This window comes from Mustela putorius, unplaced genomic scaffold (assembly GCF_011764305.1).
Source record: "Mustela putorius furo isolate JIRA1106 unplaced genomic scaffold, ASM1176430v1.1 tig00000508_pilon_pilon_pilon, whole genome shotgun sequence".
Lineage (NCBI taxonomy): Eukaryota > Metazoa > Chordata > Mammalia > Carnivora > Mustelidae > Mustela > Mustela putorius.
This window is the reverse complement of record NW_025421402.1, coordinates 20,553,976-20,581,804: the sequence shown is the minus strand read 5'-3', so window position 1 is coordinate 20,581,804 and position 27,829 is coordinate 20,553,976. Positions and strand designations below refer to the sequence as shown.

At 47.8% G+C, this 27,829-nt stretch overlaps 1 protein-coding gene across 3 annotated transcripts; it reads left to right on the top strand.

Moving 5' to 3' along the window:
* The first annotated feature begins 458 nt into the window (after positions 1-458).
* On the top strand, positions 459-26,357 carry HHIPL2 (HHIP like 2). 3 transcript variants are annotated; one of them, XR_006607075.1, is made up of 9 exons: positions 459-1,043; positions 4,649-5,301; positions 6,065-6,208; positions 8,737-9,068; positions 10,084-10,210; positions 16,057-16,202; positions 20,802-20,883; positions 23,208-24,844; positions 25,591-25,618. XR_006607075.1 is itself a non-coding variant. In XM_045081179.1 (9 exons), exons 1-9 carry the CDS (start codon positions 723-725, stop codon positions 25,971-25,973), a joined length of 2,271 nt encoding a protein of 756 aa, XP_044937114.1. In that variant the 5' UTR covers positions 485-722; the 3' UTR covers positions 25,974-26,357. The 3 variants fall into 3 exon arrangements, 2 of the variants coding, with proteins under 2 accessions (XP_044937115.1, XP_044937114.1); XM_045081179.1 differs by having other exon boundaries at positions 485-1,043; positions 24,762-24,844; positions 25,591-26,357; XM_045081180.1 differs by lacking the exon at positions 25,591-25,618 and having other exon boundaries at positions 23,208-24,850.
* The last annotated feature ends 1,472 nt before the right edge of the window (positions 26,358-27,829 follow it).

The window sequence follows — 27,829 nt, the reverse complement described above, 5'->3', positions numbered from 1 at the left end:
CCTTTCTTTTTGCTCCTGCTGGGGATGTAGGATTTACACGGCACGTCCTCTCTTCCTACCACTGCAAGGATGGCCCTCTCCGGATCACAGGGACCGCATGGCTCCCCGTGCCTCCTCCTACCGGCTCCCCCTGCCTCCCCCTACTGCCCCTCCCTGTTCTCAGATCCCTGTCCAAGTCCCGGTGGTGCCATTCAGCACTAAAGGAAGGTTCGCATCTTCCCCTTGCACACTCCGACCCCTGGGACTACGTAGTCCGTAATCCGACGTGTTCTCTCTGGGAGACTCCCAGCAGCTCAGGCTTGTGAAAAAAACTATAAACAAAGTGTGAATTTCCTGTCCCCCCCGCCCCCACCCTGAGGAATTCTTAGCAGTTTTCGTGAATCCCAGCAGACCTGCCATTGATACCACCGAACCTTTTCCTAAGAAGCCATGCACCCCAATGACTCGGCAGTAAGGGTCAGAACTTGGACCAGCTTCATGTTTAGGCGGGATTGGAGGGGACAGGGACACCTCTCACTGTTTTCATAGGAGGCACCTGGCTACCCACACCGCTGAAGGGGGGCACTGCTCACAAACCACCTCAGGGAACTCCTTGGGGGCGGGGATAGAAGGAAGGAAGAAAACACCCTGGGGGTAGAGAGTGCAGGGTTGGGGAGGGAGGGAACTAGAGCACAGCAGGGGAGCCAACCTGAGCGGGCAGCCAGAGTCTTCCAGAGCCCAAAATGCTGAGGACATCCACTCCTGGGGGTGCTCTGAGCAGCTGGGCCCTCAGACTCCCTGCTTCTTCTGGCATCTTCCACCTCTGCCTCACATTCTGGTTGGGCCAGATGAGCTTGCTGCAGGGACACCCCCAGTGCCTGGATTATGGGCCCCCCTTCCAGCCCCCGGTGCACCTCGAGTTTTGCTCAGACTACGAGTCTTTCGGCTGCTGTGACCAGCACAAAGACCGCCGCCTCGCTGCTCGGTACAAGGACATCATGGATTACTTTGACCTCAGGGGCCATGAGCTGTGTGGGGGCTATATTAAGGACATCCTCTGCCAGGTAGGCCTGAGTGAAACCCCGTACGGTAGTGAGGGAGCCAGCTTGGCAAAGTGCGGGTGCTGGGCTTGGTGGCGTGGGTCCTGGGGCGAGGGGGGTGGGGGAGCTCCTTGGCCACCGGCCCTTTAGAAAGCTCTCCTGGCAGCTGCCTCACCGTAGAGCTCGGGTCTCTGGATGGGCACACGGAAGCGAGGGGGTGCTGGGTTTGGTTTCCACCTGGAGACCAGAGGTCTCCCCCTGGGGTCCGCTGGTCCTTGGGCTTTGTCACCCCGAAGGCGGAGATGGGTGTCCCCCATGGAGCTCTCCTGGCAGCGTTGCCTTGAGTTCCCCCTGCACTGCCCTGGGAGCGGGGCGCAGTGCCCAGCCGCGGTGGTTACCGAGGCCTTGGAGGGAGTGTGGCACCTGCTGGGACCCATTTGTGCCAGGGGGGTCTCTCTGGTGTGATGATGGTGGTGGCAGAGTCCGGGGGCTCTTCCCGGCATTCTGGAGCTGGGCTGACAGGGCTTCAAGCCGCTGGGAGACAGTGACTCACAAAGGTTCTGCTCCTGCAGGCTCTCCAAGGGCCAAAATCCACATCCCTGGCAGGCATCCCCCATCACCGAACTCTGGGAAGAGGGGTTCAGGGTGCAGGGGAGAGTCGCCCTAGAGGAGGGCCGCTGAGAAAGGCTGCCGTGGGAAGGGGTGCGCTCACGAGGTGGTGGGGGCGAAGAGGCGGGGAGTCCAGGCAGACCTGTGGTCTGGGACCCCGCTGAGCCTGTCCGAGCATCCGCTGGGCCCTCCCGCCGCCACCGCTCCGAGCGCACTGGCCGCCCCCTCTCCCTATGGGCAGGGCACACCGCAGATCGCGCCGCAGAAGCCAGCCACCAGGGTGGCATCTGGGGCTGTACCCTCCTACCTCAGGCACCACCCCTCAGCGGGGAAGAGGAGAATTAACTCCGGGATAACCATGGGGGGCCGAAGCTGGGCTCTTCTGAGCTACACCAAGATCGTTCGTTTCCGAGATGCCCCCTAGTGAATGTCTCCACCCTCCCCAGGGCTCCCCTCCCCCCTGCTTTCCCTACTGGGAGAAGTTTCTGAAAGTCAAATTCAGCGACTCTCCTGTTGGAGGGATCCGAGGAATCGGAATAATGTACATGAATCTATTTATTTAAGGTCTCAAGCCCCCTGACGGAGTGTATTCCCAGCAGTGATTCTGCAGGAAGTTGTTAGGATTCTGATTTTACTGTTAAGGAATCCGGCGTTTGTTTGTTTTTTTAAGGATTTTATTTATTTATTTGACAGAGATCACAAGTAGGCAGGGCGGAGGGGGGTGGGTGAGAAGCAGGCTCCCCGCTGAGCAGGGAGCCAGCCCACTGCAGGGCTCGATCCCAAGACCCTGAGATCATGACCTGCGCCCAAGGCAGGGGCTTAACCCACTGAGCCACCCAGGGGCCCCAAGGAGTCCGGAGTTTTAAAGAACTTGTGGAAGGTCAGACCGTGCTGAGGCACAAATCTAGAGGCTCAGGCTCTGAGTCTTCTGCCCTTCGGATCATATTTCACCAAGACAGAGTCCCAACAGCACCAATACATTCACTTCATGGTTTTCGGACCGGGCCAAGTGTACATCCCGTTAGAACAGCCTCGGTGCATCTTGCCCCCTTCCCTGTCCTCCGTGCAGAGAACAGAGTCTGACACCACAGGGGAAACTCTTCTGGGCTTTACTTTCCTTAAATAGAGAAATGCTGTCCTAAGATAATTGAGTCGAAGCAATTCTGCGGACTAAATTTCTGCCTAAGCATGTGCCATGCTGGCTATATTTCCACGGCCCCCTCTGTTCCCTGGTAGCTCGTCCCAATGTCTGTCCCCCATCTTTTTTCCACTCCTCCAAAGTGGACAGGTCAGTGGGGTGAGACTCAGACCAGTTCATTTTGCTTCCTGTCAGCCGCTCGGACAGGTTCCCTGAACCGAAACAGGCCATCCAAGGAGAGACACTGAATCTTCTAGAAGGATTCTTTCTTCCCTTTTTTCTAATAGCTAGGAGCTTGCTCTGCAACCTCGCATCAGGACTGAGGAGTGAACAGGGAACTTGGGCACATCTGAGAAATGCAGCTCTTCCCTTGTTAGGTGGCAGGGGACCCAGGTAGGCGGGGATGGTGCCCCTCGTGACTGCTGGGAGAGGGGTCAGTGATCAGAAAGGGGGTTCTTGGGCCAGTGGGCTCTGTCTGAGACCCCGAAATGCACCCTGTAAAAATGGCCTTTATTACTTATACCCAATTGCCTGACTTTCATTACTCTCGGGAGTTGGTTGTCTGCCCACAATAATCTATTTTCCTCCTAAAAGAATGTCGTAGTGTAGGGAGCCCTGAGGAACAGGTACTTGGCACGCGGGTCCTGTGTGTGTCTGTGTAAAGAGCACTGTGGCCCCATAGCCATGCCTCAAATTTGTGTAACTCCCAGCGTGGTGCTTTGTATACAGGAAGCACTTAAATAGTTTTATAAGTCAGTGAAGAAATGACTAGATGCCTAATCTCTGGGAGTGATACATTACATGTCTAGTTTGGTGATTTTATTTTGAATCATAAACTATTTCAAACATATAGAAAAGCACAAAAAATTAAATACTTAACACTGTGTATCCAATACCCAGATTTAACAAATGTGAAACTTTTGCCACATTGCTTCAGATTTGGATAAAGAAGTCTGCGGCACCTGGGCATCTCAGATGGTTGGGCATCTGCCTTTGGCCTGGGTCCTCCAGGTCCTGGGATCAAGCCCTGCATCCGGGTTCCCAGTGCTTCTCACTTTCCCCCTGCTTGTGCTATGTCTCTCTCACACGCTCTCTCTCAAATGAATAAATTTAAAAAAAAAGAAATAAAGTCTTATAGATGCAGCATTTATAATAAAGGGAACGGTAGGGAAATCTCTCTTTTTAAAAGGTTTTATTTATTTATATGAGCGTTCCTGAACCTGAGGGGGATGGGTGTGGGGCAGAGGGAAAGGGAGAAGCAGACCCCTTCCCAGCAGGGAGCTGATGTGGGGCTGGATCCCAGGACACTGGGATCCTGACCTGAGCCCAAGGCAGACACTTAACCAGTGCTTCACCCAGGCGGCCCGAAATTAGAACTCTTTAAAAAAAAAAAAAAGTCATCACTTACTAAAACTTTATAGTGTCAAGAACGAAGTTAAAATGCTAAAGAAGGTATGGTGAACATGAGAGATTACTCCCTCTTTTTGCCTTGCAGGAGCACTAATTGGCCAGAAAATTGGGGTCCCCGAAAAGAGCTTTCCCAGTCGTTGCTCCTAGAAACTCCAGAATCCTGATTCTTTTTTTTTTTTTTTAAAGATTTTATTTATTTATTTGACAGAGAGAAATTACAAGTACACTGAGAGGCAGGCAGAGAGAGAGAGAGAGAGAAGGAAGCTCAGCAGGGAGCCTGATGCGGGACTCGATCCCAGGACCCTGAGATCAGGACCTGAGCCGAAGGCAGCGGCTTAACCCACTGAGCCACCCAGGTGCCCCCAGAATCCTGATTCTTTCCTAGACCGTTTTCCTCCTGTGTGCTCAAACACTGCGACCAGCCCCACCATGGCCAGTCTGACTACCAGTCTAGCTTCCTTTTTCTTCCTAGGAGTGCTCGCCCTATGCCGCTCATCTCTACGATGCTGAGAACCCTCGGACGCCCCTCCGGAACCTTCCTGGCCTCTGCTCTGACTACTGCTCCGCATTCCATTCCAGCTGTCACTCTGCCATCTCCCTACTGACCAATGACCGTCACCTGCAGGGCTCACATGAAAAGGATGGTGCCCATTTCTGCCACCTCCTCAACCTTCCTGACGAGGACTATTGCTTCCCTAATGTCCTGAGGAATGACCATCTCAACCGCAACCTGGGTGTGGTGGCCGAGGACCAGCAGGGCTGTCTGCAGCTCTGCCTGACCGAGGTGGCCAATGGGCTGAAGAACCCGGTCTCCATGGTCCACGCCGGGGACGGCACCCATCGCTTCTTTGTGGCCGAGCAGGTGGGCGTGGTATGGGTCTACCTGCCTGATGGGAGCCGCCTGGAACAACCCTTCTTGGACCTCAAGAAGATCGTGTTGACTACTCCCTGGATAGGGGATGAGAGAGGCTTCTTGGGGTTGGCTTTTCATCCCAGATTCCGCCGCAACCGCAAGTTCTATATTTATTATTCATGTCTGGGCAAGAAGAAGGTAGAAAAGATCCGAATTAGTGAGATGAAGGTTTCTCGGGCTGATCCCAACAAAGCTGACCCCAGATCAGAAAGGTGAGACATGCCCACGAGAATGGGCAACTCTGTACTGCGCTCCAAAATAATGCCAGTGCGTCCTCTGAGATGATTAAGGGACCCGTTTCCGGTTTTAGAGACACTAGTTTATAACACTAACCAAGGAGTCATCAGTAGGGAGATGGCAGACTTGCAGCCACAAGGGTTTGAGAAATGATTATAGATAATATCAGTGTATTAGATGTAATAGTGGCCTCTGATTATTGTGTGGTCATTGAATTCCAGGCCCTTTGACTTGAACATGGATATTATCTGTGTCACAAAGCCATAGAGCCCTAGATGCGTGGTTTGATGAAGGACTTAATTCTGTCACTCCAAGCTTGTGGTCTTGCCACCCTACCAGTCTGTCTTTTTTTCCTTCTTGTTCTTTCTGCCTTGTGTCTCTTGTCCCAAACAGCGAGGTTGGGGGATTGAAATGGACACCTAACTGACAGATTAACTCCTGCCGGGTTGCCCAAAGGAAGGGATTAAGAGTTCTGGTAAAGCAAGAGAGTAAAGCCCAGAAAAGGGTGATTGTTGCCCTGGCTGTGTCTACAGCTCATGAAATCATGACAGGAAAGAAAAACAATCCATGAAGGAGTCATACTGGGGAACAAGGGGAGTCTTAGTGCCCCAAGCTTTGTGATTCTTGGAAACTCTGAAGCAGGTCTTGGCTGACTTGGGCCAGTCATTTCTGGGTGTCTGAAAAGGTTGCAGTTTTGACTCATATCAAAACCCAATGCACAGTTTCTTTTCCTTCCAGAGTCATCTTGGAGATAGAAGAACCAGCCTCAAATCATAATGGCGGACAACTTCTTTTTGGTGTGGATGGCTACATGTACATTTTCACTGGGGACGGAGGACAGGCTGGGGATCCCTTTGGCAAGTTTGGAAATGCTCAGAACAAGTAAGCTGGGTGGATCTGGGCTCCTGTCCCTTGAGGGTGAGCCCTTGGGATGTTTTTGCTGAGATGGAATCTCCGGAGCGTCAAACCCAAATCATGTAGGGCAAGACATAGCCCCCTCTGTTGAGGCACGTGGGAGAAACACTTGGTTTCCTGTCCTGTGAATTTCAGGCCCAGTGTATTCTGGAAAGTAATACTGTAGATGCTCAGTGTAACTCTCAGAGTGCTATGGGGACACGAATTCAGAGTGCTCAGTATGTACTCGCGTGACAGTATTTACCTCACCAAGATCTTAACGCATTTCAGTTCAACTCAGGGATGTTATTGCGTGCCACGCTCTGGGCTCTGTGCTAGGCCCTGGGCACATGTGAGCAGATAGTTAATACGCGATATATGTTGAATGCTTACTGTGTGTCAGGTACTGTTTTGAATACCTTGTGTGTATTGAAGAATGTAATTCTGTTTATTTATTTGAGAGCAAGGGAGACAGAGTGGGAGGGACAGAGGGAGAGAGAAACTCCGGCCGACTCCATGCTGACAATAGAGCCTGGCGTGGAGCTCGATCTCACTATCTGAGCCAAAACCAAGAGTTGGATGCTTAACTGACTGGGCCCCCAGGTGCCCCAAGAACATAATTCTAACATCCCAAGAGGGCAGGGATTTTTATCCGTTTGTTAATTGATGTGTCCCCACCACCTCAAATAGTGCCTAGTATGGGAGTCGCTTCAGAAATACAATGGAAGGGAGGACTCTTATGAAGTGTAGGTATTATGATAGTCATTTCACTGATGGAAAGATAGAGGCACAGAGGAGTAAAGTAGCTTGCCTAAGGTCACACAGCAAGTGAGTGGCAGAACCAAAATTCAAACTCAGACAAGCTGGTGCGAGAGTCCAGGTGAGTCTGGGCTGACCTAAATAAAAGCCCATGATCCTGATGTCCTTTGTAACAACAAGCACTTGAATGCTGTTATCCCTGATAATAAAATATTGAAGTTAAAGTAGTCAAGAGCTAATGGGGGTGCCCGGGTGGCTCAGTTGGTTAAGTGGCTGGCTCTTGATTTCGGCTCAGGTGGGGAGTCTGCTTGTCTCTCTCCCTCCGTCCCTGCCCCCCTCAAATAAATGAAGAAATCTTAAAAAAAAAAATCATCAAGAGCTAACATTTGTCAGATGCCTACTGTTGGGAATTGAGTCACCTGCTACAGGCAAGGTAACTCATTTAGCCCTTACAACCACAACTGCGAGGTTGTCTTTCTCTAGCCTGTTTTACAAATGAGGAAACTGAGGCCCAGAGGCAGAGCCTCTTGAAAGCGCTGTCCTTTCTGTGACCACAGTGCTCTGTGAGGAAGAATAAACCAACTCCTTTTAAAAATTCATAGTGTTAGTGCCCATTTGGCAGCACATATACTAGAACCAGAACGCTCCAGAAAAGATAAGCATGGCCTCCCTGCAAGGATAATGGGCACATTCATGAGTGTTTCATATGGAAGAAAAAATTCATAGCGTTAAACCCAACCTGAGAGAAACCATCTCATCGAAAACATTTTAAAAATTGGAGCTTCAACTTGCTTGCTCTGGGTCGTATGGGCCAGGATCCCATCAGACTTATGCCTTCTGGTTCTCCTTGAGCCAAAATGTGGCAAGTCTTAACATTTGTTGTTGTTGTTGTTTTTTAAGATTTTATTTGACAGAGAGAGAGGGAGAGACAGTGAGAGCAGGAACACAAGCAGGGGGAGTGAGAAAGGGAGAAGCAGGCCTCCCGCTGAGCAGGGAGCCCTATGTGGGGCTCCATCCTAGGATCCTGGGGTCATGACCTGAGCCCAGGGCAGATGCTTAATGACTGAGCAACCCAAGTCTTAACATTTTGCATAAGTCAATCTATCTATCTGTCTCGTACAGACATGACTTTATGTAGAGATCTTGTATACACGTGTGTATATCTTTAAAAAACCCTGTGTTCCCATGTGATTCTTAGTAGTTGTTTGGCGTTGACTATCAGTAGGTCCTCCTGGGCAGTCTCTGGTCTGGTGCTATTTTATTTTATTTTTTATTTTATTATTTTATTTAGTTTTAAATTTTGAACACTTAACATGAATTCTACCCTCTTAAAAAAATTTAAGCATCAACAAAAATTGTAGATGTAAATATAGTATTGTTAATTATAGGGACAGACGTACAGCAGATCTCCAGAACCTACTCATCTGGTTAACTAATGTCCAACAGATGTATGGAAAGTGTCAGTCCTCATCAGGGAAGTGTACATCAAAACTACAGTGAGATGTCACTCCCATCCATTAGGATGGCTCTTTATCTCCCCCCCCCCCAAAAAAAACCCCAAACACAAAAAGACAGCACATGTTGCTGAAGATGCAGAAAACGTCATATACTGTTGGTGGAAATGCAAAATAGTGCAGCTGCTCTGGAAAACAGTGAGAGGAGGCTTTGAAAACAGAACAAATAAAACTCGCCAATGATCCGGCCATCCATTTCTGCGTGTTTATCCTGTGCCTGTTCCCCGGCCCTCTTTCTTTCAGAAGCTCCCTGCTGGGGAAGGTGTTACGGATCGACGTGAACAGGGCAGGCTCAGACGGCAGACCTTACCGAGTGCCCCCGGACAATCCTTTTGTGGCCGAGCCAGGGGCCCACCCTGCCGTGTATGCCTACGGGGTCAGAAACATGTGGCGCTGTGCCGTGGACCGAGGGGACCCCGTCACACGCCGGGGCCGAGGCCGGATGTTTTGTGGGGACGTGGGACAAAATAGGTTTGAAGAAGTTGACATCATTGTGAAAGGTGGGAACTACGGCTGGAGGGCCAAGGAAGGGTTTGAGTGTTACGACAGGAAGCTTTGTCACAATGCCTCTTTGGGTAAGTCAGAAGTTCGCTGGGTGATTTCTGGAGTGGACTGAGGGGGTTGGAGGTGGAGGTGGGGAGTATGACCTGGGAGTTCTGCCCTGCAGGTCACTTGGGTGTCTTTGTTTATGGCCTGTGGGGTTGAGCTTCCAGGTTGGCTCTCCGTTCACAGGCACCGGGAGCTCGTTGGGATGCATTGGGGTCTCAGCTGGGTTCGGGGACTGGGATTGACTGAGGAATCTCTGTTTTAGATTAGTTACCCACAGGGTTTTTAGGCTAATTTGAGAAAAACCAGCAGAGGAAAGTTGGTGGCTCTGTTTTTCACTTATTCCCATTTTGCCCAGCCCATTGAGATGGTATTCCATATGCAAACTGGTGGTACAGTCCATCAAGATGTGCTTTTCAGGCGTTTTTTTTTTTTTTTTAATCAGTGGTGCCAAATCTTTTTTGACCCCGATAAGTTGCAAAGGAGTCTTAGAGACCCTTATAAGGTTTTCAGATCCTTAACCTGAGTATCTGCCATGTCAGCCCAGGGGATACACATAGGTGTGTGGGTTCTCAGGTCACTGCCTCACAGGTGGGGGAGTCTTTGGCTTCCTCTCAGCTTCCAGAGACCAGTCAAAGAGGAAGCTCACAAATATTGTGGTTGGTGTGTTGAGAAAAATAAGCATGATTCTCTTGGCTTCCTGCCCTTCCAAAGACCAAGAGAGAAAGCATTTTCCACTCAATCAGGCAACTACATTTAAAATCCCCATCTTCCTCACTGAAGCTCTAAATTTTTTTTTTTTTTTTAAGAGAGAGAGAAAGTGTGTGTGTGTGTGCATGAGCAGGGTTGGGGGGAGAGAGCAGGAGAGGGAGAAGGACTCCCAGATAGGCTCCGTGTTCAGTGGAGTCCAACAGGGGCTTGATCTCAGGACCCCGAGATCATAGCCTGAGCTGAAATCAAGAGTTGGTTGCTTAACCAACTAAGCCACCCAGGCACCTGAAGGTCTTAGCCTTTAGCTGTGACACTCTCTTTGTTCATGGACAGGTGACATTCTGCCAATCTATGCTTATGGTCATGCAGTGGGGAAGTCAGTCACTGGGGGATACGTCTACCGTGGGTGTGAATCCCCAAATCTCAATGGCCTCTACATCTTTGGGGACTTCATGAGTGGGTAAGAAAGGATTGGTATCTTCTTTCATTTCTTTTATTTCAGCATTTTTATTGAGATACAAACTACATGTGGTGAGACAACTTCTCTAAGAGCACACAGCTGGATAAAGTTTTACAATATATACACTTGTAACTATGTCAAGATGCAGAACATTTTCATCACTTCGGAAGGTTCCTTCTTGCCTGTTGCCTGTCAGTACCACCCCTTTCTCTCTCTCTCTCTCTCTCTCTCACACACACACACACACACACACACACACACACACACACGTCGGCCAGAGGTAACCACTCCTATCACGTTAATTTTGCTTCTGGAATTTAATATAAATGAAATCGTGTGTATGCATTCTTTTTTTGTACATGCATGGTTTCTTTCAGTAACATCAGTGAGATTCATCTCTGTTGTCACATGTATCAGCTTCTCTCTTTTATTGCTTTGTAATATTCAAGTGCATGAATATAACACCAATTATTCATGTAGTCTCCTGTTTTGGCTATTTCCAGTTTTTTACTACACATTTATTATTATATATTTATTATATATTCATATATATTTAAGTGTGTGTGTGTGTGTGTGTGTATAGCTTGTGTCCAGCAATCTTGTCAAACTTTTTTTTTTAAGATTTTATTTATTTATTTGACAGAGAGAGACAATGAGAGAGGGAACACAAGCAGGGGGAGGGGGAAAGGGAGAAGCAGACTTCCTGCTGAGCAGGGAGCCCAATGTGGGGCTTGATCCCAGGACCTTGGGATCATGAGTTGAGCCGAAGGCAGACACTTAACGACTGAGCCACCTAGGTGCCCCTTGTCAAACTCTTATTAGCTCAATTGGCCTGTGTGTGTGTGTAGATTCTGTTGGATTTTCTATGAAGAAGATAATTTTGTCTATGAATATAGATACTTTTACTTTTTCTTTTCCTGAATTGCAAGGCTTTTATTGTTAGTCTCTTGACTTAATGCTTCTTAAACTTCAGTACAATGTTGGTTAGAAGGTTTCCGTTTTTACCAGTGAGTATGATGTCAGTTGTAGGTACTTCCACGTGCCATCTGAAGAAGTTTTCCTTCCATTCCTAGTTCTCTGAGAATTTGTAGTAAGTCTGGATGTTTTGCAAATACAAATGCAAAATGCAAGATGCAAATGCATCTTTGCATCTTGTGAGAGAATCATGTGGTTTTCTCATTTTTAGTTTTTAATATAGTGAATTATATTGATTGCTTTTTTTTTTTTAAATCATTGAAGCAGGCTTGCATTTCTGGAATAAATACCATTTGGTCATGATGTATTTTCCTTTTAATATATTGTTGGATTGGATTTGCTAACAGGTTGTTGGAAAATTTTGCATCTGTGTTCACAAAAGGGATTTCTTTCTTGGAATATCTTTGCCAGATTTTGGCGTCAGGATAATGCAGGGTTTATTAGAATGAGCTGGAGAGTGTCTCCTCCTCTTCAGTTGTCCAGAAGATTTTGTTAAAATAGGTTTTATTTCTTCTTTATATGTTTCTTCTAGGTGAAGTCATCAAGGCCTAAAGTTTTCTTATAGAAAATGTATAGTTGTGTCTCGTCTGGTGATTTCTTTGGTCTTCTTTTTTTGTTAAAGATTTTATTTATTCTGGGTGCCTGGGTGGCTCAGTGGGTTAAGCCTCTGCTTTTGGCTCAGGTCATGATCCCAGGGTCGAGGGATCAAGGCCAGCATCTGGCTCTCTGCTCAGCAGGGAGTCTGCTTCCTCCTTTCTCTGTGCCTGTCTCTCTGCCTACTTGTGATCTCTCTCTGTCTCTGTCCAGTAAATAAATAAAATCTTTTTAAAAAAGGTTAAAAAATGTACTATTTTTTCATTTATTTGAGAGATATTGAGAGAGAGAGCAGGGGAGGGAGAATAGGGAGAGGGGGCAGGCAGCCTCCATGCTGTGACTTGGGGCTCGATCTCAGGACTGTGAGATCATAATCTGAGACAAAATCAAGAGTCAAGCCTTAACCAACTGAGCCACGTAGGTGCCCCCATTATTTCTCCTGTCTGCTAACTGGTGCATTTAGACCATTAACATTCCACATAGTTATGGACATAGCGGTATTAATATCTACCATATTTTTTACTGCTTTCTGTTTGTTGCCTTTATCCTTTATTCTATTTTTGTCTTCCACTCTTTTTCTGCCTTTTGTGGATTTAACTGAGCAATCTATGTAATTCCATTTTCTTCCCCTTTTTAGCATGTCAGTTATACTTTTTTTTTTCTTTTTCAGTGGTTGCCTAGAGTTTGCAATATACATTTACAGCTAATCCAAGTCCATATTCAAATAACATGATGCCACTTCAGGATGGAAACTATGGTCACTGAGTTGAGACTGTCATCTTTTCCTTACTTTTTTTTTTTTTATAAAGATTTATTTATTTTAGAGAGACAGAGAGAGAGCAAGGGGCAGAGGAAGAGAATCTTTTAAGCAGACTCCCTGCTGAGCGAGAAGCCATACACAGGGCTTTGATCCCACAACTTATAAGATCATGACCTGAGCTGAAAGCAAGAGTTGGATGCCCAAGCAGCTGAGCCACACAGGTGCCTCGAGACTGTCATTTTTTTTCTAATACATAAGTTTATAAGTATTTTTCTAATACATAAGTTTAGTGTTCTGAATTTCTCCTCAAGTCCTGCTTTAATGGGATCCCATAAAGTTTGATATATTGTGTTTTCATTTTCATTCAGTTAAAAATATTTTCTAATTTTGCTTTGACAAACCTTCTCACAAGTTGGTTTAAAGTGTGTTAGTTTCCAAATATCTCAGTTTTCCTGAGGTCTTTGTGCTGTTGATTTATAATTTCGTTTGATTGTGGTCACAAAGAGACTGTGTTTGATTTGGGAGATTACACTGGATTATCTAGGTGGGTCCTAAATATACTCACAAATATGGTTGGAAGAAGGAGGTAGAGGGAAATTTGAAGACAGAAAAGATAGAAGTCAGGGTAACAACAGAAGCGGTGTGGTGAGCCCATGAGTCAAGACATGAGGACAACCATTGGAAGCTGGAAGAGGCAAGGAAATTGATTCTCTTCTAGAGCCTCTGAAGGGAGCACAGCCCTGCCAACACCTTGATTTTGACCCAGTGGAAACCATTTCAGGATGTTGGCCTCCAAAACTGTGAGAGAATAACTGTGGGTTGTTTTAAGCCACCAGGTTGTGGTGATATGTTACAGTGGTTGTAAGAAACAAATAAAGTTTCCATTTTTTTTTAAAAGATTATTTATTTATTTATTTGACAGACAGATCACAGGGAGGCAGAGAGGCAGGCAGAGAGAGAGATGGGGAAACAGGCTCCCCGCTGAGCAGAGAGCCCGATGCGGGGCTCGCTCCCAGGACCCTGAGATCATGACCTGAGCCGAAGGCAGCGGCTCAACCCACTGAGCCACCCAGGCGCCCCTATAGTTTCCATTTCTTTTTTTTTTTTTTTTTTTTTAAAGATTTTATTTATTTATTTGACAGAGAGAGATCACAGGTAGGAAGAGAGGCAGGCAGAGAGAGAGAGGAGGAAGCAGGCTCCCTGCTGAGCAGAGAGCCCGATGCGGGGCTTGATCCCAGGACCCTGAGATCATGACCTGAGCCGAAGGCAGCGGCTTAACCCACTGAGCCACCCAGGCGCCCCTATAGTTTCCATTTTTAATACTCATTACTCTGTGCATATTTCCTTCTGGGGATGCCATTTTTTTTTAATGCTTGAAGGACTTCCTTTACTATTTTTTGAAAAATGGATTCATTGGTGATGAATTCTTTCTGCTTTTTGCTGTCTTTTTTTCCCCCTTCCTTTTTGAAAAATATTTTCACTAAGTATAAAAGTCTATGTTGACATACTCTTTCTTTCTTTAATTCTTTAAAAATATTGTCCATTATCTTCTGCTTGGCCTTAGTTGCAATGAGAAATCTGCTGTCATCCTTATATTTGTTCCTCCGTATCTATCATGTCAGGTTTTCTCTGGCCACTTTTGAGATTTTATCATTGGTTTTGTGGAATTTCATTATGATATGTGTTGGTGTAGTTTTTGTCGTATTTTTTGTGCTTGGATTTGGTTGCACTAATTGGATTTGTGAGTTTATAGCTTACATCAAATCTGGAAAAATCTTGGCTGTAATTTTTTTCAAATAGTTTTTGTTTCCCCATCCTCTGTTTTTCTTCTTGTTTAGATAATACTGAAGCAGGACTTTGCTAGAAACTCTTCCCAATGCTCTGTGAATCATCCTTAAAACACTATGCCTGACCCTGAGTAAGTGCCAAGTATTTTCCTTTCTAATTCTTTCCCCTGATTTAGGTGTTCCCTCACATGTATGTGCTGTTAGGTGCAGTGATGGATACTCAAGGGAGACACTTTGCAGCTCTCTGGGGCCTATTCTCTGCACCCCCCTCTTCTCTCCAAAGTCTGTCCTGCAGACTCTTCCTCCATAGGTCTTCCTGGACTCTCAGCCCTATCTTTTCAGTTTAAGGAGTCTCCTGGTTCTGCCTGTGTTTTCCTTCCTTGGCTGGAAACTTACTTAAGGTAGTAAGCTGGGAAGCTTTTAGGATTTACCTTGTTTGTTTCCCATGTGTTAGGAAATGTAGTCCTTCATTGGCTGATATCCAGTGTCTTTTAAAAATTGTCACTCTTGGGGCACCTGGGTGGCTCAGTGGGTTAAGCCGCTGCCTTCGGCTCAGGTCATGATCTCAGGGTCCTGGGATCGAGTCCCGCATCGGGCTCTCTGCTCAGCAGGGAGCCTGCTTCCTCCTCTCTCTCTCTCTGCCTGCCTCTATGCCTACTTGTGATCTCTCTCTTTCAAATAAATAAATAAAATCTTTAAAAATTGTCATTCTATATTATCTAGGTTTTTGACGGTTTAAGGTGTGAGGGTAAAATGACCCCATCTTCGTCAGAAAGGACAGTAGTATTTTCATACTGCAATACAGTTCCAGAGACGGGGAACAGCCAGTAATGGGTCATTTCCTTTATCATCACTTGTCAGGTCTTTGGGATTTAATGGTTCTTTATTTTTCCCATAGTTCCCACCATCTCCTTACGTATCACTTGGTTGATAGTCAGTGATTCTCAGTCAAAGCCGATGCACCAGAATCACTGGGATTGAGCATCTCTGAATCTATAAAATGTTTCAAGTGAAAAAAAGAGTTTCATGTGACACCCTAGTTGACCCACCTTCCTTTTCTTTTTATTCTAAAAACCTGCTTTAGGGGCGCCTGGGTGGCTCAGTGGGTTAAAGCCTCTGCCTTCAGCTCAGGTCATGATCCCAGAGTCCTGGGATCGAGCCCCACATCGGGCTCTCTGCTCAGCAGGGAGCCTGCTTCCTCCTCTCTCTCTGCCTGCCTCTCTGCCTACTTGTGATCTCTGCCTGTCAAATAAATAAATAAAATCTTAAAAAACAACAACAACAAAAAACCTGCTTTTAGGTCAGACAATGACTACATAGACAGAATAACAAAAGCAGCTGCCAGTTTTGGGGTCCTTACTGTGTCCCAGGCACCCCGGGGAGTTATTCACATATATTATCTTACTTAACCTTTGCAACTTTGGTCCGCGGTAGATTCACTTTACAGATGAGGGAACTGAGGCGTAGCCGTTGAAGACATAGCCAAAGGTCACAAACTCATAGAAATTGCATTAGTGTTTTGTAGCGGTGCAACCTTCTCGGGGCCCCAGACTCCTCTTATGATAGAAGATGAGCTGCTCCAGCTGGGCACAGCGGGTGACCCAGGTATCTCTGAAGCAGCTATTTGATTCCTGGGAGAGGCTAGGTGTTGCTCTCCTAGGGAAGGAGGAAGAATATCCTGAAGGGTGAAAATATGGATTCCTATAATAAAGGTTTTATTTTTCATCTAGTCGGCTTATGGCTTTGCAGGAAGACAGGAAAACCAAGAAATGGAAGAAACGGGACATTTGCCTCGGCAACACTGCGTCCTGTGCCTTCCCAGGGCTGATCAGCACCTACAGCAAATTTATCATCTCTTTTGCTGAAGACGAAGCAGGTAACAAATGTCCAGGGTTATGCTGTTTCTGCTTTTTGTAACTTAAATCATCTCAGGCATTGTGAACTAACATTTGCATAATAATTATTCTTACTATTGTTATTTGAATAACAACTACACCTATTTTTTACTACCATTTAATTTTTTTTTTTTAAGATTTTGTTTATTTATTTGACAGACAGAGATTACAAGTAAGCAGAGAGAGAGGAGGAAGCAGACTCCCTGCTGAGCAGAGAGCCCGATGTGGGGCTCGATCCCAGGACCCTGAGATCATGACCTGAGCCGAAGGCAGAGGCTTTAACCCACTGAGCCACCCAGGCGCCCCTAATTTTTTTTTTTAAGAGAGAGGGAAAATGTATAGTGCGGAGGGGCAGAGGGAAAGATGAGAGAGAGAGAATCTTAAGCAGGTTCCACACTCAGCACAGAGTCCTAATTCGGGACCGATCTCACAACCCTGAGATCATGGAGCCAAAATCAAGAGTTGGATGCCTAACTGACTGAGTCTCCCAGGGGCCCTGTAGTCAGCTTTTAGAATGTCCTGGATACTGTTCTAAGCACTTTACATTTTTTATGTTATTTAATAATTACAGCATCCTCATGATGTAATGATTATGCTTATTGGCCATTGAGGCAACAGACGGAATATACCAACCTACCCCTTCTTGACCGAGGCCCACACCTCACTGTGTGGAGCAAATCAAGGTCTATAGTTTGGTCTTTTGGTCTTTTGACCGTGAAGGAGATTCATGTCCTCCTCCCTGACTGGATTCTGATCTGCCATCACAGGAACGTGGGTAGGGCCAGTAGTGGGGCAGATGTGGTGGACGCTGGTGTTTACCCTCCTGGTGCTGCCTGGGAGGGAGCGCCTCTGGTGATCAGCCCCTCACCAGGCCTTTTCTTATCCTGCCGGAGTCTGTGAGGCCGGGAGCCAGGGAGAATTTCTTCCCCGAGAGATCTCTGTTAAAAGGGTAGACAGCTCAGTGGGAGGCTATTTGCTAGACAGAGGAGGTGTTTATTAAGGGCGTCAGCAAAGCAAAGCGTGTGTGTGTGTGTGTGTGTGTGTGTGTGCGCGCGCGTGTACGCACGCGAGACAGACAGAGACTCTGCTCTGCTAAATTGCCTCAAATTCTGTAATCAGAAAATGGATTTTTAATTTCAGCTTTACTTAAGTTGGTTACATTTTGAAAGATACTTTTTTTTTTTTTTTGTGAGGAGGACAGGGCCTGTGATCTCTTTGGTATTTGGCACTGCATCTAGCCATGCTTGGGGAGAGCGACAGGGTCTCTCAGGGCCCCTTCCAGACCTGGGCTTCTCTGTGAGGGTCAACCAAAGCCTTGGAAGTTTCCTTAGTTTCCTTAGGGGCTTCTTTCCGTTCTGAGTCATGGGGTGACTGTGCCAGACCTTCACTTGAGCCAGACATACGGAAATCCAGTCAGCTCTTGGACCTCTTCCTAGCTTATCGTTTGAGATGAATGTTTTAGAGGAACGGAGGATATTCGAGAGAATTCAAGCATTCTCAATAGAGAAAGTCCGAGTGTGTTCCAAACTGGAAGTCCAAACATATGAAAAAGGAGAGAAACCACAGGCTGGCAGGACGGTGCTCCATGGAAGGAGGCTGACGGGAAAGCCCGAGGCCCGGGGTGGGAGGGGGGTGTCTGTCCTGCCAGAGCCCCTCCAGGCTGGGGCCCTCAGGTGGCTGGAGCTCCCTGGAGCTCCGGAGGTAGGTCTTCCCCGGGGATCCTGGGCTGCTGTCTTCTGCCGCTTGCTCCTTCTCAGAAGGCCTCGGAAACCTTGGCTTGGGTGGTTCGGTTTACTGTGCCTGTCGGCTTCTCACCGGAGAAAACAGGCAGCTTTTAAATTCCAGTCAGTTCGTCTGGCCAACAAGACTGAGTGTGCTTGGCTGAATTTTATCAAGTGGACCTGCCAGGGTGTTGTTCCCAAGCCAGACTGCCCAAAATGGCCCTAAAGTGAGGAAGGCTGTTTTCAAGACGAGTTCTTTTCTTTTTTCTTTTAAAGATTTTATATATTTATTTGAGAGAGAGAGAGCGAGCGCATAAGCAGGAGAGGGGCAGAGGGAGAGGGAGAGGGAGAAGCAGGCTCCCCACTGAGCAGGGATTTCCCCCAAGGTAGGGCTCGATCCTAGGACCCTGGGATCATGACCTGAGTTGAAGGCAGATGCTTAACCAACTGAGCCACCCAGGTGTCCTGAGGCAAGTTATTTTCTTCCCACGTTGCTTGATCTGGTGTGTTTGTGTGGAGTAATTCAGATTTTCTGCTCATGTCCTAGTCTTCCCCACTTAAGGACATATTTTTAGATCTGAGTATATCATTATTTTGTTATCACTCACCACGCTGTAGACATGTCCTTTTTGGTTGAACCTCCAGTACTGCGGTGTACTTCCAGGTTTTTCTAGATGACAGCCGGCATAAAGAAGTGACTGCGGAGGGCAGGGTAGGAGGTGGGGCCGCCCCTTGCTGGGTGGGTCCTGATGGGTTGGATTTCTGAAGGTCAGTCACATTCTCAAGAGGGCTGGTCCAAGTACTAATGCTTGCACTAAGTTTCCGTCGCGTGCGTTTTGTTTGGCATGGCATGTTACAGATTTTGGGGGTAGTCGTTTTGGGTCCTCAAATAATATTTTTAAAATTGTCAGTTGGACATGACAGATGAAATTCACTTCTAGCATTGTTTTCCCCTAAAAATACAATGGGAAGTCTATGGCATGTTTAGGCCATGTAATTCACATAAACTGGTGTTGTGGAGGGACTACGCCACAGTGTGGGGTTTTCAATTAGAGCAGGAATTCTTTGCATGGTCTAGAGGGGCTCCTCCATGATGTCACCCCATGGACATGCAGATGCTTGGTAGACCCCTCTTTTTCTTTTTTCTTTTTTTTTAAGATTTTATTTATTTATTTGACAGGCAGAGATCACAAGTAGGCAGAGAGGCAGGCAGAGAGGCAGGCAGAGAGAGAGGAGGAAGCAAGCTCCCTGCTGAGCAGAGAGCCCGATTCGGGGCCCCATCCCAGGACCCTGGGATCATGACCTGAGCGGAAGGCAGAGGCTTCAACCCACTGAGCCACCCAGGTACCCCGGTAGACCCCTCTTTTTATCAAATGGACAGTGCCTGGGCTTTCCAATCAGACGAGGCAAACCGGCTCTAGGGTGGGGTGCATCCTAATGTCTCAGACTCCTTACAGGGCAAGGTGACGATATAGTTGGTGAGGACCCAAAATCCAGAGTTTATTAGGAGACTGTGCGTGGGGGCTCCATGAAGACCGGAGGCCTCACATTTGGCATGGGACAAACATGGGTCACTGTCCTCCACTAATTCAAGGAAGAAGGTTGTAGGAATCACTCCAAGCTGTCTGAAGTTCTAGGCTTTTCCAATGAACAGTTTAGTAGACATTTACTTCCATGAGGTTGAGGGAGAGCATACAACAAGTGAGCTCAGTTCAGTGCAGTGGCATAAGTATTAGGGCGTGAAGAGGTAAGAAGGTAAGAGTAATGCTGATCATAATTTTAAAAAAATTTTAAAACGATTTATTTATTTATTTGGGGGGTTGAGAAGCAGAGGGAGAGGGAGAGAGAGAATCCTCAAGTAGACCCCCGGCTGAGTGCGGAGGTCTGTGTGAGGCTCCATCTCAGGACCCTGAGATCACGACCTAAGCAGCCAAGACCAAGAGTCGGGTGCTTAACTGACTGAGCCACCCAGGTGCCCCATCACTTTCTGATGTAATCCCTAATAATCACGTGAGGATTATTAGCCCCATTTGACAGATGAATTAATAATGTGAGGGTTATACAAGTTGAGAGGTTGCCTGAGACAACACATCTAGCAGCTGGTGTTGTCAGGATTCAAAGTCAGAAGGCTCCAGCTTGGAAGTGGGGCTCGTCAACCCATCCTTTCCTGTCCCTCGCAAGTAACCAGGAGAAGAGGTGGAATGAGGTAGTGACCGTGAGCAGAGAGTGTTCAAACGGGGGGAAGAGGGAGGAGCTGGGGCTCGACCGTGGGTAGAGGTGATTTCTGGGAGGTGTGGAGAAGGCCAGGAGGACTGTCTGAAGAATTGTGGGGGGGGGGGGTCAGGGGAAACGAGGGACCCAAGGACTGAGGAAGGAAGGCGCTGCTGGAGGGGGAAGTGAGCGGGAGGGGGCAGTGGGGGCTGGTGCCAGTGGACTCAAGAGGGGGCAACAGAAAGTGACAGATAAAGGGTCCTGAACCTGTCAACGGCTATTTCAGGGTTTCTCAGAGAATCCTTAGTAGTAGTCAAGAGGTAGGGGAGGAAATGGAGATTCCTTAAGACGAAGTTTCTTGGAGCAGAGATGACAAAGGGAAAGCCAGTTTGGTTCATTGAATGGAAACAGAAATGTGCGTCTTTTGGGGTGCACTCTGAGCTAGTCTTTGGGGGTCAGAGAAGGGCTTTCTCCTTAAGGAGCTCACAGTCCCAGGAAGGGCCGAGCTGTCAGTCGGGGTTCTGGGGTTCTCTTCCTGGGACTCCCTTCCTGCAGCATTTCAGGGCTCTAACCCCATGTCGAGGGTTTTCTGTGCATCCAGCTCTGTGTCTCCGCCGTCCTACTGATGGCCTGTCCCTGTTTCCTCAGGGGAGCTCTACTTCCTGGCCACCGCCTACCCCAGCGCCTACGCTCCGCACGGATCGATTTACAAATTTGTTGACCCATCGAGGTGAGCTTTGGTCTCATTTCCTTCTTAGGTGCATCCATATCAGCCCTTATCTTCATGGTTGACCGTAAAAATAGTCCGGACTCCCCAGGAATTACCAGAAATGATCAATGAAGCAAATCTTCACTTTAGATAAAAAGCAGATTGGGCAAATAAATGTACAGGGCAATGTGTCTAGGAATTATGAAAAATTTGGGAAATGGTCTCTTGTGGTGGGAAATGAGGATCTTGAGCCATTCTTGGATGACTGGTTTAGACCCGTGGATCCTGTTTATTTTTGTTTTTTAATGTGCTTCTGAAAACTTCTGTCTGGGATCATCTGACAATGGGTGTAAAGTTCTGACTACCTGAATAAGTGCTGTTACCCTCTCCCCTGGATTTGGTTGAGATCTCAAGGTCCTGGGCAAATATCTTATTTATGTATTTATTTTTATTTTATTTTATTTATTTTATTTTTAAAGATTTTATTTATTTATTTGACAGACAGAGATCACAAGTAGGCAGAGAGGCAGGCAGAGAGAGAGAGAGGGAGAGAGAGGGAAGCAGGCTCCCTGCAGAGCAGAGAGCCCAATGTGGGGCTCGATCCCAGGACCCTGAGATCATGACCTGAGCCGAAGGCAGCAGCCCACTGAGCCACCCAAGCGCCCCTATGTATTTATTTTTAATATTATTGTGATTATTTTCTTCTGTAGGTGCAAATTTTGAAGGGAGCCTACTGGCCCAATCTGGGAGAATTTATTTATTTTTTAATATATTTTAAATGTTTTGAACATTTTACATTTAAATTCAATTAATTAACATATAGTATATTGTCAATTTCAGAGGTAGAGTTCAGTGATTCATCAGTTTTACATAATACCAGCGCTCCTCACATCACGTGCCCTCCTTAATGCCTACCACTCAGTTACCCCATCCCCCTCCCACCGCCCCTCCAGTAACCCTCAGTTTGTTTCCTAGCGTTAAGAGTCTCTTAAAGTTTGTCTTCTTGTCTGATTTCTTGTTTTATTTTTCCATCCCTTCCCGGGGTGCTCCTGTTTTGTTTCTTAGATTCCACATGTGAGTGAGATCATATGATAATTGTCTTTCTATGATTGACTTATTTCCCTCAGTATAATACCCTCTAGTTCCATCCACGTTGTTACAGATGGCAAGATTTCATTTTTTTTGATGGCTGGGTAATATTCCATTGTGTATATATACCACATCTTCTATATCCATTTATCTATTGATGGACGTCTGGGCTCTTTCCATAGTTTGGCTATTGTGGACATTGCTGCTATAAACATTCGGGTGCACGTGCCCCTTCGGATCACCACATTTGTATCTTTGGGGTAAATACCCAATAGTACGATTGCTGGGTCACAGGGTAGCTCTATTTTCGACTTCTTGAGGACCATCCATGCTGTTTTCCAGAGTGGCTGCACCAGCCTGCATTCCCACCAACAGTGTAGGAGGGTCTAGGCAAATACCTTAAACTGGTTTCTTAGTGTCTCATCCCGACCCTTGCTGGAATTCTGTGGCAATATTAACTCAGTTGGTGGGTTCCACACCGTCGACTTCTGCTCTTCTGCCAGCCTCTCTCAGAGGCTAACCAACTGCCCAGACAACAGCCACAGGACAGCTTCCCATCAGTGAGGGTGTCGAGTGTGTGGTCCTCACTCTCCTGGGAGGGAGATGCAGCGGATCCAGCCCGAGGGCCTGGGGCAGTGTGTGGATTTATCTCCGGATTCTGCCCCAAAGCAAGCAAGTCTCCCCCCAAAATCAGCTTGAAGACAGAGTTCCCTGGGTGGTTACACTGGTCCTGTGGCGGGAGGGGGGCAATGTTCAGACAACATTCAGCCATTGGGCGCTGCTGCGTGTGGGTCAAGGCTCAGGGGCCTGGCCTGGTGCTGCTCCCTGGGGCAGTAGGCTCTCTGTTTCCGTGTTCTCGGGGGTTCCTGGAAGAAGCTCTGTCCCTGAGGCTGGGCCTGAGGCGCTCTCCGAATGGCACCTGCGGGATTGCTAGGGGGCGACTTAGGGACTGGGCTGGCTTACACCGCCCCCCCCATCTGCATGTCTCCCAAGCTTCGGGGACAGCCAACCCAGCACCCAGTTCAGGCGCCTTAGGCGGCAGACAGTGTGCTCTTTCCCCTCAGAGGTTTCCTGTGTGAATGACTTTGTCTGCCCTTTGGCAGTTTCCTGGTTTGGCCGGGGGATCATCGAGCTCCGTTCTCTCCTAAGAGCAGCCATAAAACAGCTACAGCCTGTCCACGTGGAAGACATGCCTACGGGCTCACCTTTCTTTCACTTTTTTTTTTCACTTTTCTTTTTTTCTTTCTTTCATCAAGTTGTTGCCGTGTGCCAGGCACTGTGCTGGGTGCCGAGCCGGTGGGGTCTCCTTTCAGGCTCACAGAACCCCCGGGGGACAAGCTAGCTGAGCTTGGCCAAGTGAACTTAATCACCCGAGGGGCAGCTCGCAAGAGGGGGTCCAAGACAGGGACATCGAGGAGCAGAGTCATTTCAGCATCTCTCCTTCTCTTCGGCGGTCATCATGTGGAGCCGGACGGACCTGCAAAGCTTCTCCAGAGTCTGGATCTGGATCCAGACACTGTTCTGTGTACGCACACGGCCTGGCTGGCTCTGAATGCACCTACGACACATTTTGAGGAGCGAATGATTCATTTCCGTGTGATTTTTCCCCCTGCCCTCCTTGAGAGTTACAGACCCTGGAACCTGGGCTTAAAACTTGACTTTGCTACCAACTAGCTGTGTGACCTTGCACCTGTTTTTAAAATCTTTGTATGACTCAGTTTCCCCCTGTAAAATGGGGATTCTAGGGTTATCATGAGGTTTCGGTGCGTTAGATGTATGAAGCATTCATGGGACGCCGAAGCACTAGATGAGTGTCTGTTAAATAAAGAAAATTACTTTTTTTTCCCCCACCACCTGGGATGAGGGTGACAGCAGGGAGAGACGGAGCTGGAGCAAGGGAGGCAGAGGAGGAGGCAGTGGGGACTGGCCGGAAGGTTCCATGTCTGCTCTGAATCGCGAGTGCTCCTTGTCTCCAGGGGCTGTTGTATTTCAGAAGATGCACCAGAAGACAGCAGTTACGGAGTTCTTATTCTAATAGGCAGAGAGGCTGGCAGTCCCCGGGGGCTGTGCCGTGAGTTCTTGATGGGATTCTCTTTAAAGGGACTCCCCCATCACCGACATCATCATCCTCACGGTGATCATCATCTGTGGGGGCACTCGTTACGTGTTGGGCCCTGTGCTGAGTGTCATTTTTTAAAATTTTTAAAAAATAATTTTACAAATGACTGATCAGTCTCTTACGATATGCCAAGTACACAGCTCTTATTTTTATTTAAGATTTATTCATCTATTTGAGGGGAGAGAGCATGCATGCCTGCATGTGTTTGGGGGAGGGGCAGAGGGAGAGGGGAGCAAGAGAATCCTGGAGCTGACTCCTGGATGAGCAGGGAGCCTGATGCGGGGCTCGATCCCAGGACCCTGAGATCGTGACCTGAGCTGAAATCAAGACTTGGTCCCTTGCCTGAGCCAGCCATGCGCCCCACACAGCTCTTATTTATTCCTGCAAGGATGGGTAGTGTTACTTTTTCTATTTTATCTATGTGGAAAGTGATGCTCAGCAAGGTTTACTTGCCCGTGCTCCCCAGAGTTTGAACCTAATTTAGTCACCATGTCTGTGCTCCTGACCCCTCACTACACTCTGTCCCAAGAGCCTGCCATGTCCCTGTTCTTTCTCCTCCTGTTTCCTACTCCATTTCTCCCACCGCCCTGGATAAAGGAGTGCTGAATCCAAATCTTGCAAATGTATGACCTGGGCTTCCTGGTCCCATCCTCAGAATCTCGTGTCCTCACTTTTCTCTGTCTGTTTTCAGGCGAGCACCTCCTGGCAAGTGCAAGTACAAGCCAGTGCCGGTGCAAACCAAGAGCAAGCGTGTCCCGTTCAGGCCGCTCGCCCGTGAGTCTGTCTCTGTCCCGGGCTCAGGCCCTGGCCTTGAGGTGCTGGCACGGTGCCCTCTGCAAACACGCTTGCAGTCCTCCCAGGGTGGGAGGTCTGTTTCCCGCCGAGGGCTTCTGCTCTGGATGGGGACTGTGACCATGGCTCGGTCTCTACGTCTCCGCATTGCCGAGTGTATACATGTGCTTCTGCTGTGGTTCTCCGTCTGTCCATCAGTTTGTCGGGCACTATTCATTCAGCCCTGAGTTTGCAGCAGTCACTGTGCTAATCCCTGGGGCTACCGCAGTGAACCTGACCTGGAGGAGCCCAGAGTTAAATGTAGTGCAGGCAAATGGAGAAATAAATCTAACACTGAGGTCCTGGTAGAGAAGGATGCCAAGGGGACGGAGGGACTCCTAGAGAGGGCAGAGGCAGGGTGGGCATTCAGGAAGGGCTGATAGAGGAGGGAGAGTAACTATTCCAGAGCCATGGATCACTGGAGTGAACTTATTAAAAGCAGTATATTTAGGTCAAGGCCAGTCATGGGGCTTGAACTTATAACCCCGATATCAAGAGTCACATACTCTACCACTAAGCCAGCCAGGGGCTCCTGAAAAGAATTTATATGACACTAAGCCAGCCAGGGGCTCCTGAAAAGAATTTATATGAAAGAACCCTCCTATAGTTGTGGGTATCCTGCGTGGTGTTTCCCTTAGGGTTACTTGCCAGGATTTCTGTTTCTCACTAAATAAATGTTTGTTTCCCAGAGACAGTCTTGGACTTACTAAAGGAGCAGTCGGAGAAAGCTGCTAGAAAATTCTCCAATGCAACTTTAGCCTCCAGCCCAGAGCGGGCATCGTCTCAGAAAGGCCCCTCCAAGGAGCCAGCTTCTCCCACAAGCAGCAGGAAGGCGTCTCAAAGGCCTGGTACCAAGAAGAGAGCCAGAGTGTTGTCCCCAGGCCCCCAGGGCAAGAGGAAGCCAAGCCCAAAACCCCCCAGGGGCCGGGTCCAGAGGTCAGCACAGCCAAGGCGAGCTGGCAGAAGTCTCCCTCGGCCTCTTCTGTCAGGGTGGCTGACCAGGGCACGTGCCAGGGGAGAACCACATCGCCACGTGGAAGCTGCTCGTTGGGTTGCTGAACGTGGGCATTAGCTGAATGGGAGGCAGAGCTGGAGGTGGGGCAGGTAGAGGGAACTTGACTTAGGGCTGGAGCAGTTGTCCTCTCTGCAGGAATCTTGCTATCTAAATGGAGGGGTGCTCCTCCTCTGCTTCTGCGGAGGCATCGGATCCCACAGCGCCAGGGTGCTGGGCTAACCTCGGGCAGTGGTTAGCCTTGGACTCCCACTGCACCTTCTCTCATTTCATAAATGCCTACAACTTTAAGGTAATAAATCAATATTTGCTCCATCGGTCCTGTATCCTTTGATCTTTTGGATGTTCGCCTGGCATTAAGAAATCTGGTGTGCTTCTACAGTTTGCCTAAGAGCCCTGTTTCACTCTCTTGCCTCTTCCCAGCTCCAGGAGGAGGCTTATAGAGACATGTTTCAAGGAAAGCCCCTTTAAAATGGTCTTCTCCTTTGTCCCAGGCTGCAGCTCACAGACTGGCTAGGGCCAGGTCCTGGTCCGAAACTCCAGCTTCCCCTAATTTGACTTGGCCAATAGCATCATGAACATAACTACATTTTGAGTACTTCTTATGTGCCACGATTATATACATTATCTGAAACCTCAAAACTTTGCTGGTTATGTGTTGCCATGTAATGACTGTTGAAGAGGAGGAAAGTGAGTCTTGTGAGGTTAAGCTACTCGCCCTAGACCACAGTAGGAGGGAACAGGGAGTCGTTCAGCTGGACTTGAACCAAAGCCCCTCTCAATGTCTTGAGCACCTGCCCCACTGCGGGGCCCTCCGTGAGGGTCGGTGGCTTTTAAACAGGTATTTGAGGAACAGAAGAGCCAAGAGAGGAAACCATCCCAGTCTTTAGGAAGTTCTCCAAATCCTGCAAATCATCCAGATGGTGTCGGCAGTTTGGTTTAAGAATAAAAACGTGAAATGCCCGGTTTGTTGAGGATTTTCAGAGGTCATGTAATCACTGCTTTCTATATGGTTGGACATACTCTGCACAGCTTTTTTTAGATTTCCAAAGAAGCAGATTCCATTTTTTCCTTTAACAGTGTTTAATGGTAGGCTAACCTAACCTAAATACATCAGGCCTCTTTCTGATTCTTTTTCCTCCTGTTCTGCTCTTAAGAGAGCTGCCAAACACTGGTCATCATTTTCTGAAGATCATTTTTAGATAATTTTTTCAGCTCTTTCCTTTGGCCTAGCTTATGGCTTTTGTTTTTCTTTACTTTTGCCTATCTTTGTAACTCTTATGAACACTCTCTAGGATAGGCAACCAGCCCTGATATTTTACACTTTTAGCATCTTCTCAGATGAGACACCAACATGAAGGCGGAAGGAATTCTACCCTGGATCCTTTTGTCAAAAGATGGCTGGACATCCTGGTCAGTTTGGGGAGATTGGACTGACCTCTTGAACAAGTATTTGAACTCACTTGTCCCATTTTTTTTTTTTTTTTCTGTAAAATCTTTCTTTGACGACATGTGGCAGAACTAGGTCTGGCCTGGAAGTGTTTTGAGCCCTGGGGGGTAAGGTGCTCAGAATTCATGCATCAAAGGACCATGTCCTTCAGGGTCTAGGCTGCCTTCGGGACACAGGTTTTGAACAGGAGGGTGGCAGGTCTAGGGGAGGAAACTGAACAGGTCTCCCTGAAATGCCAGGAAGCTTGGCAGGAGGTAGGGAAGGAACAGCATATCCCCCTCTGGCAACGTGGCTTTCTTTTCTAGAAATTGGCTGGCAAGGCCCGTGAGCTGTCACAAAGAGGCCAGTGCTGAGAGAACAATCATTTAGGTCATAGCCTAGATGGTTTTGGCTTCCTTGGAGACTAAGGTTTTGAAAAATTCAGAAAAAGGCATACATGCTTGTGCTTGCTCTTTTTAGAGGCCTG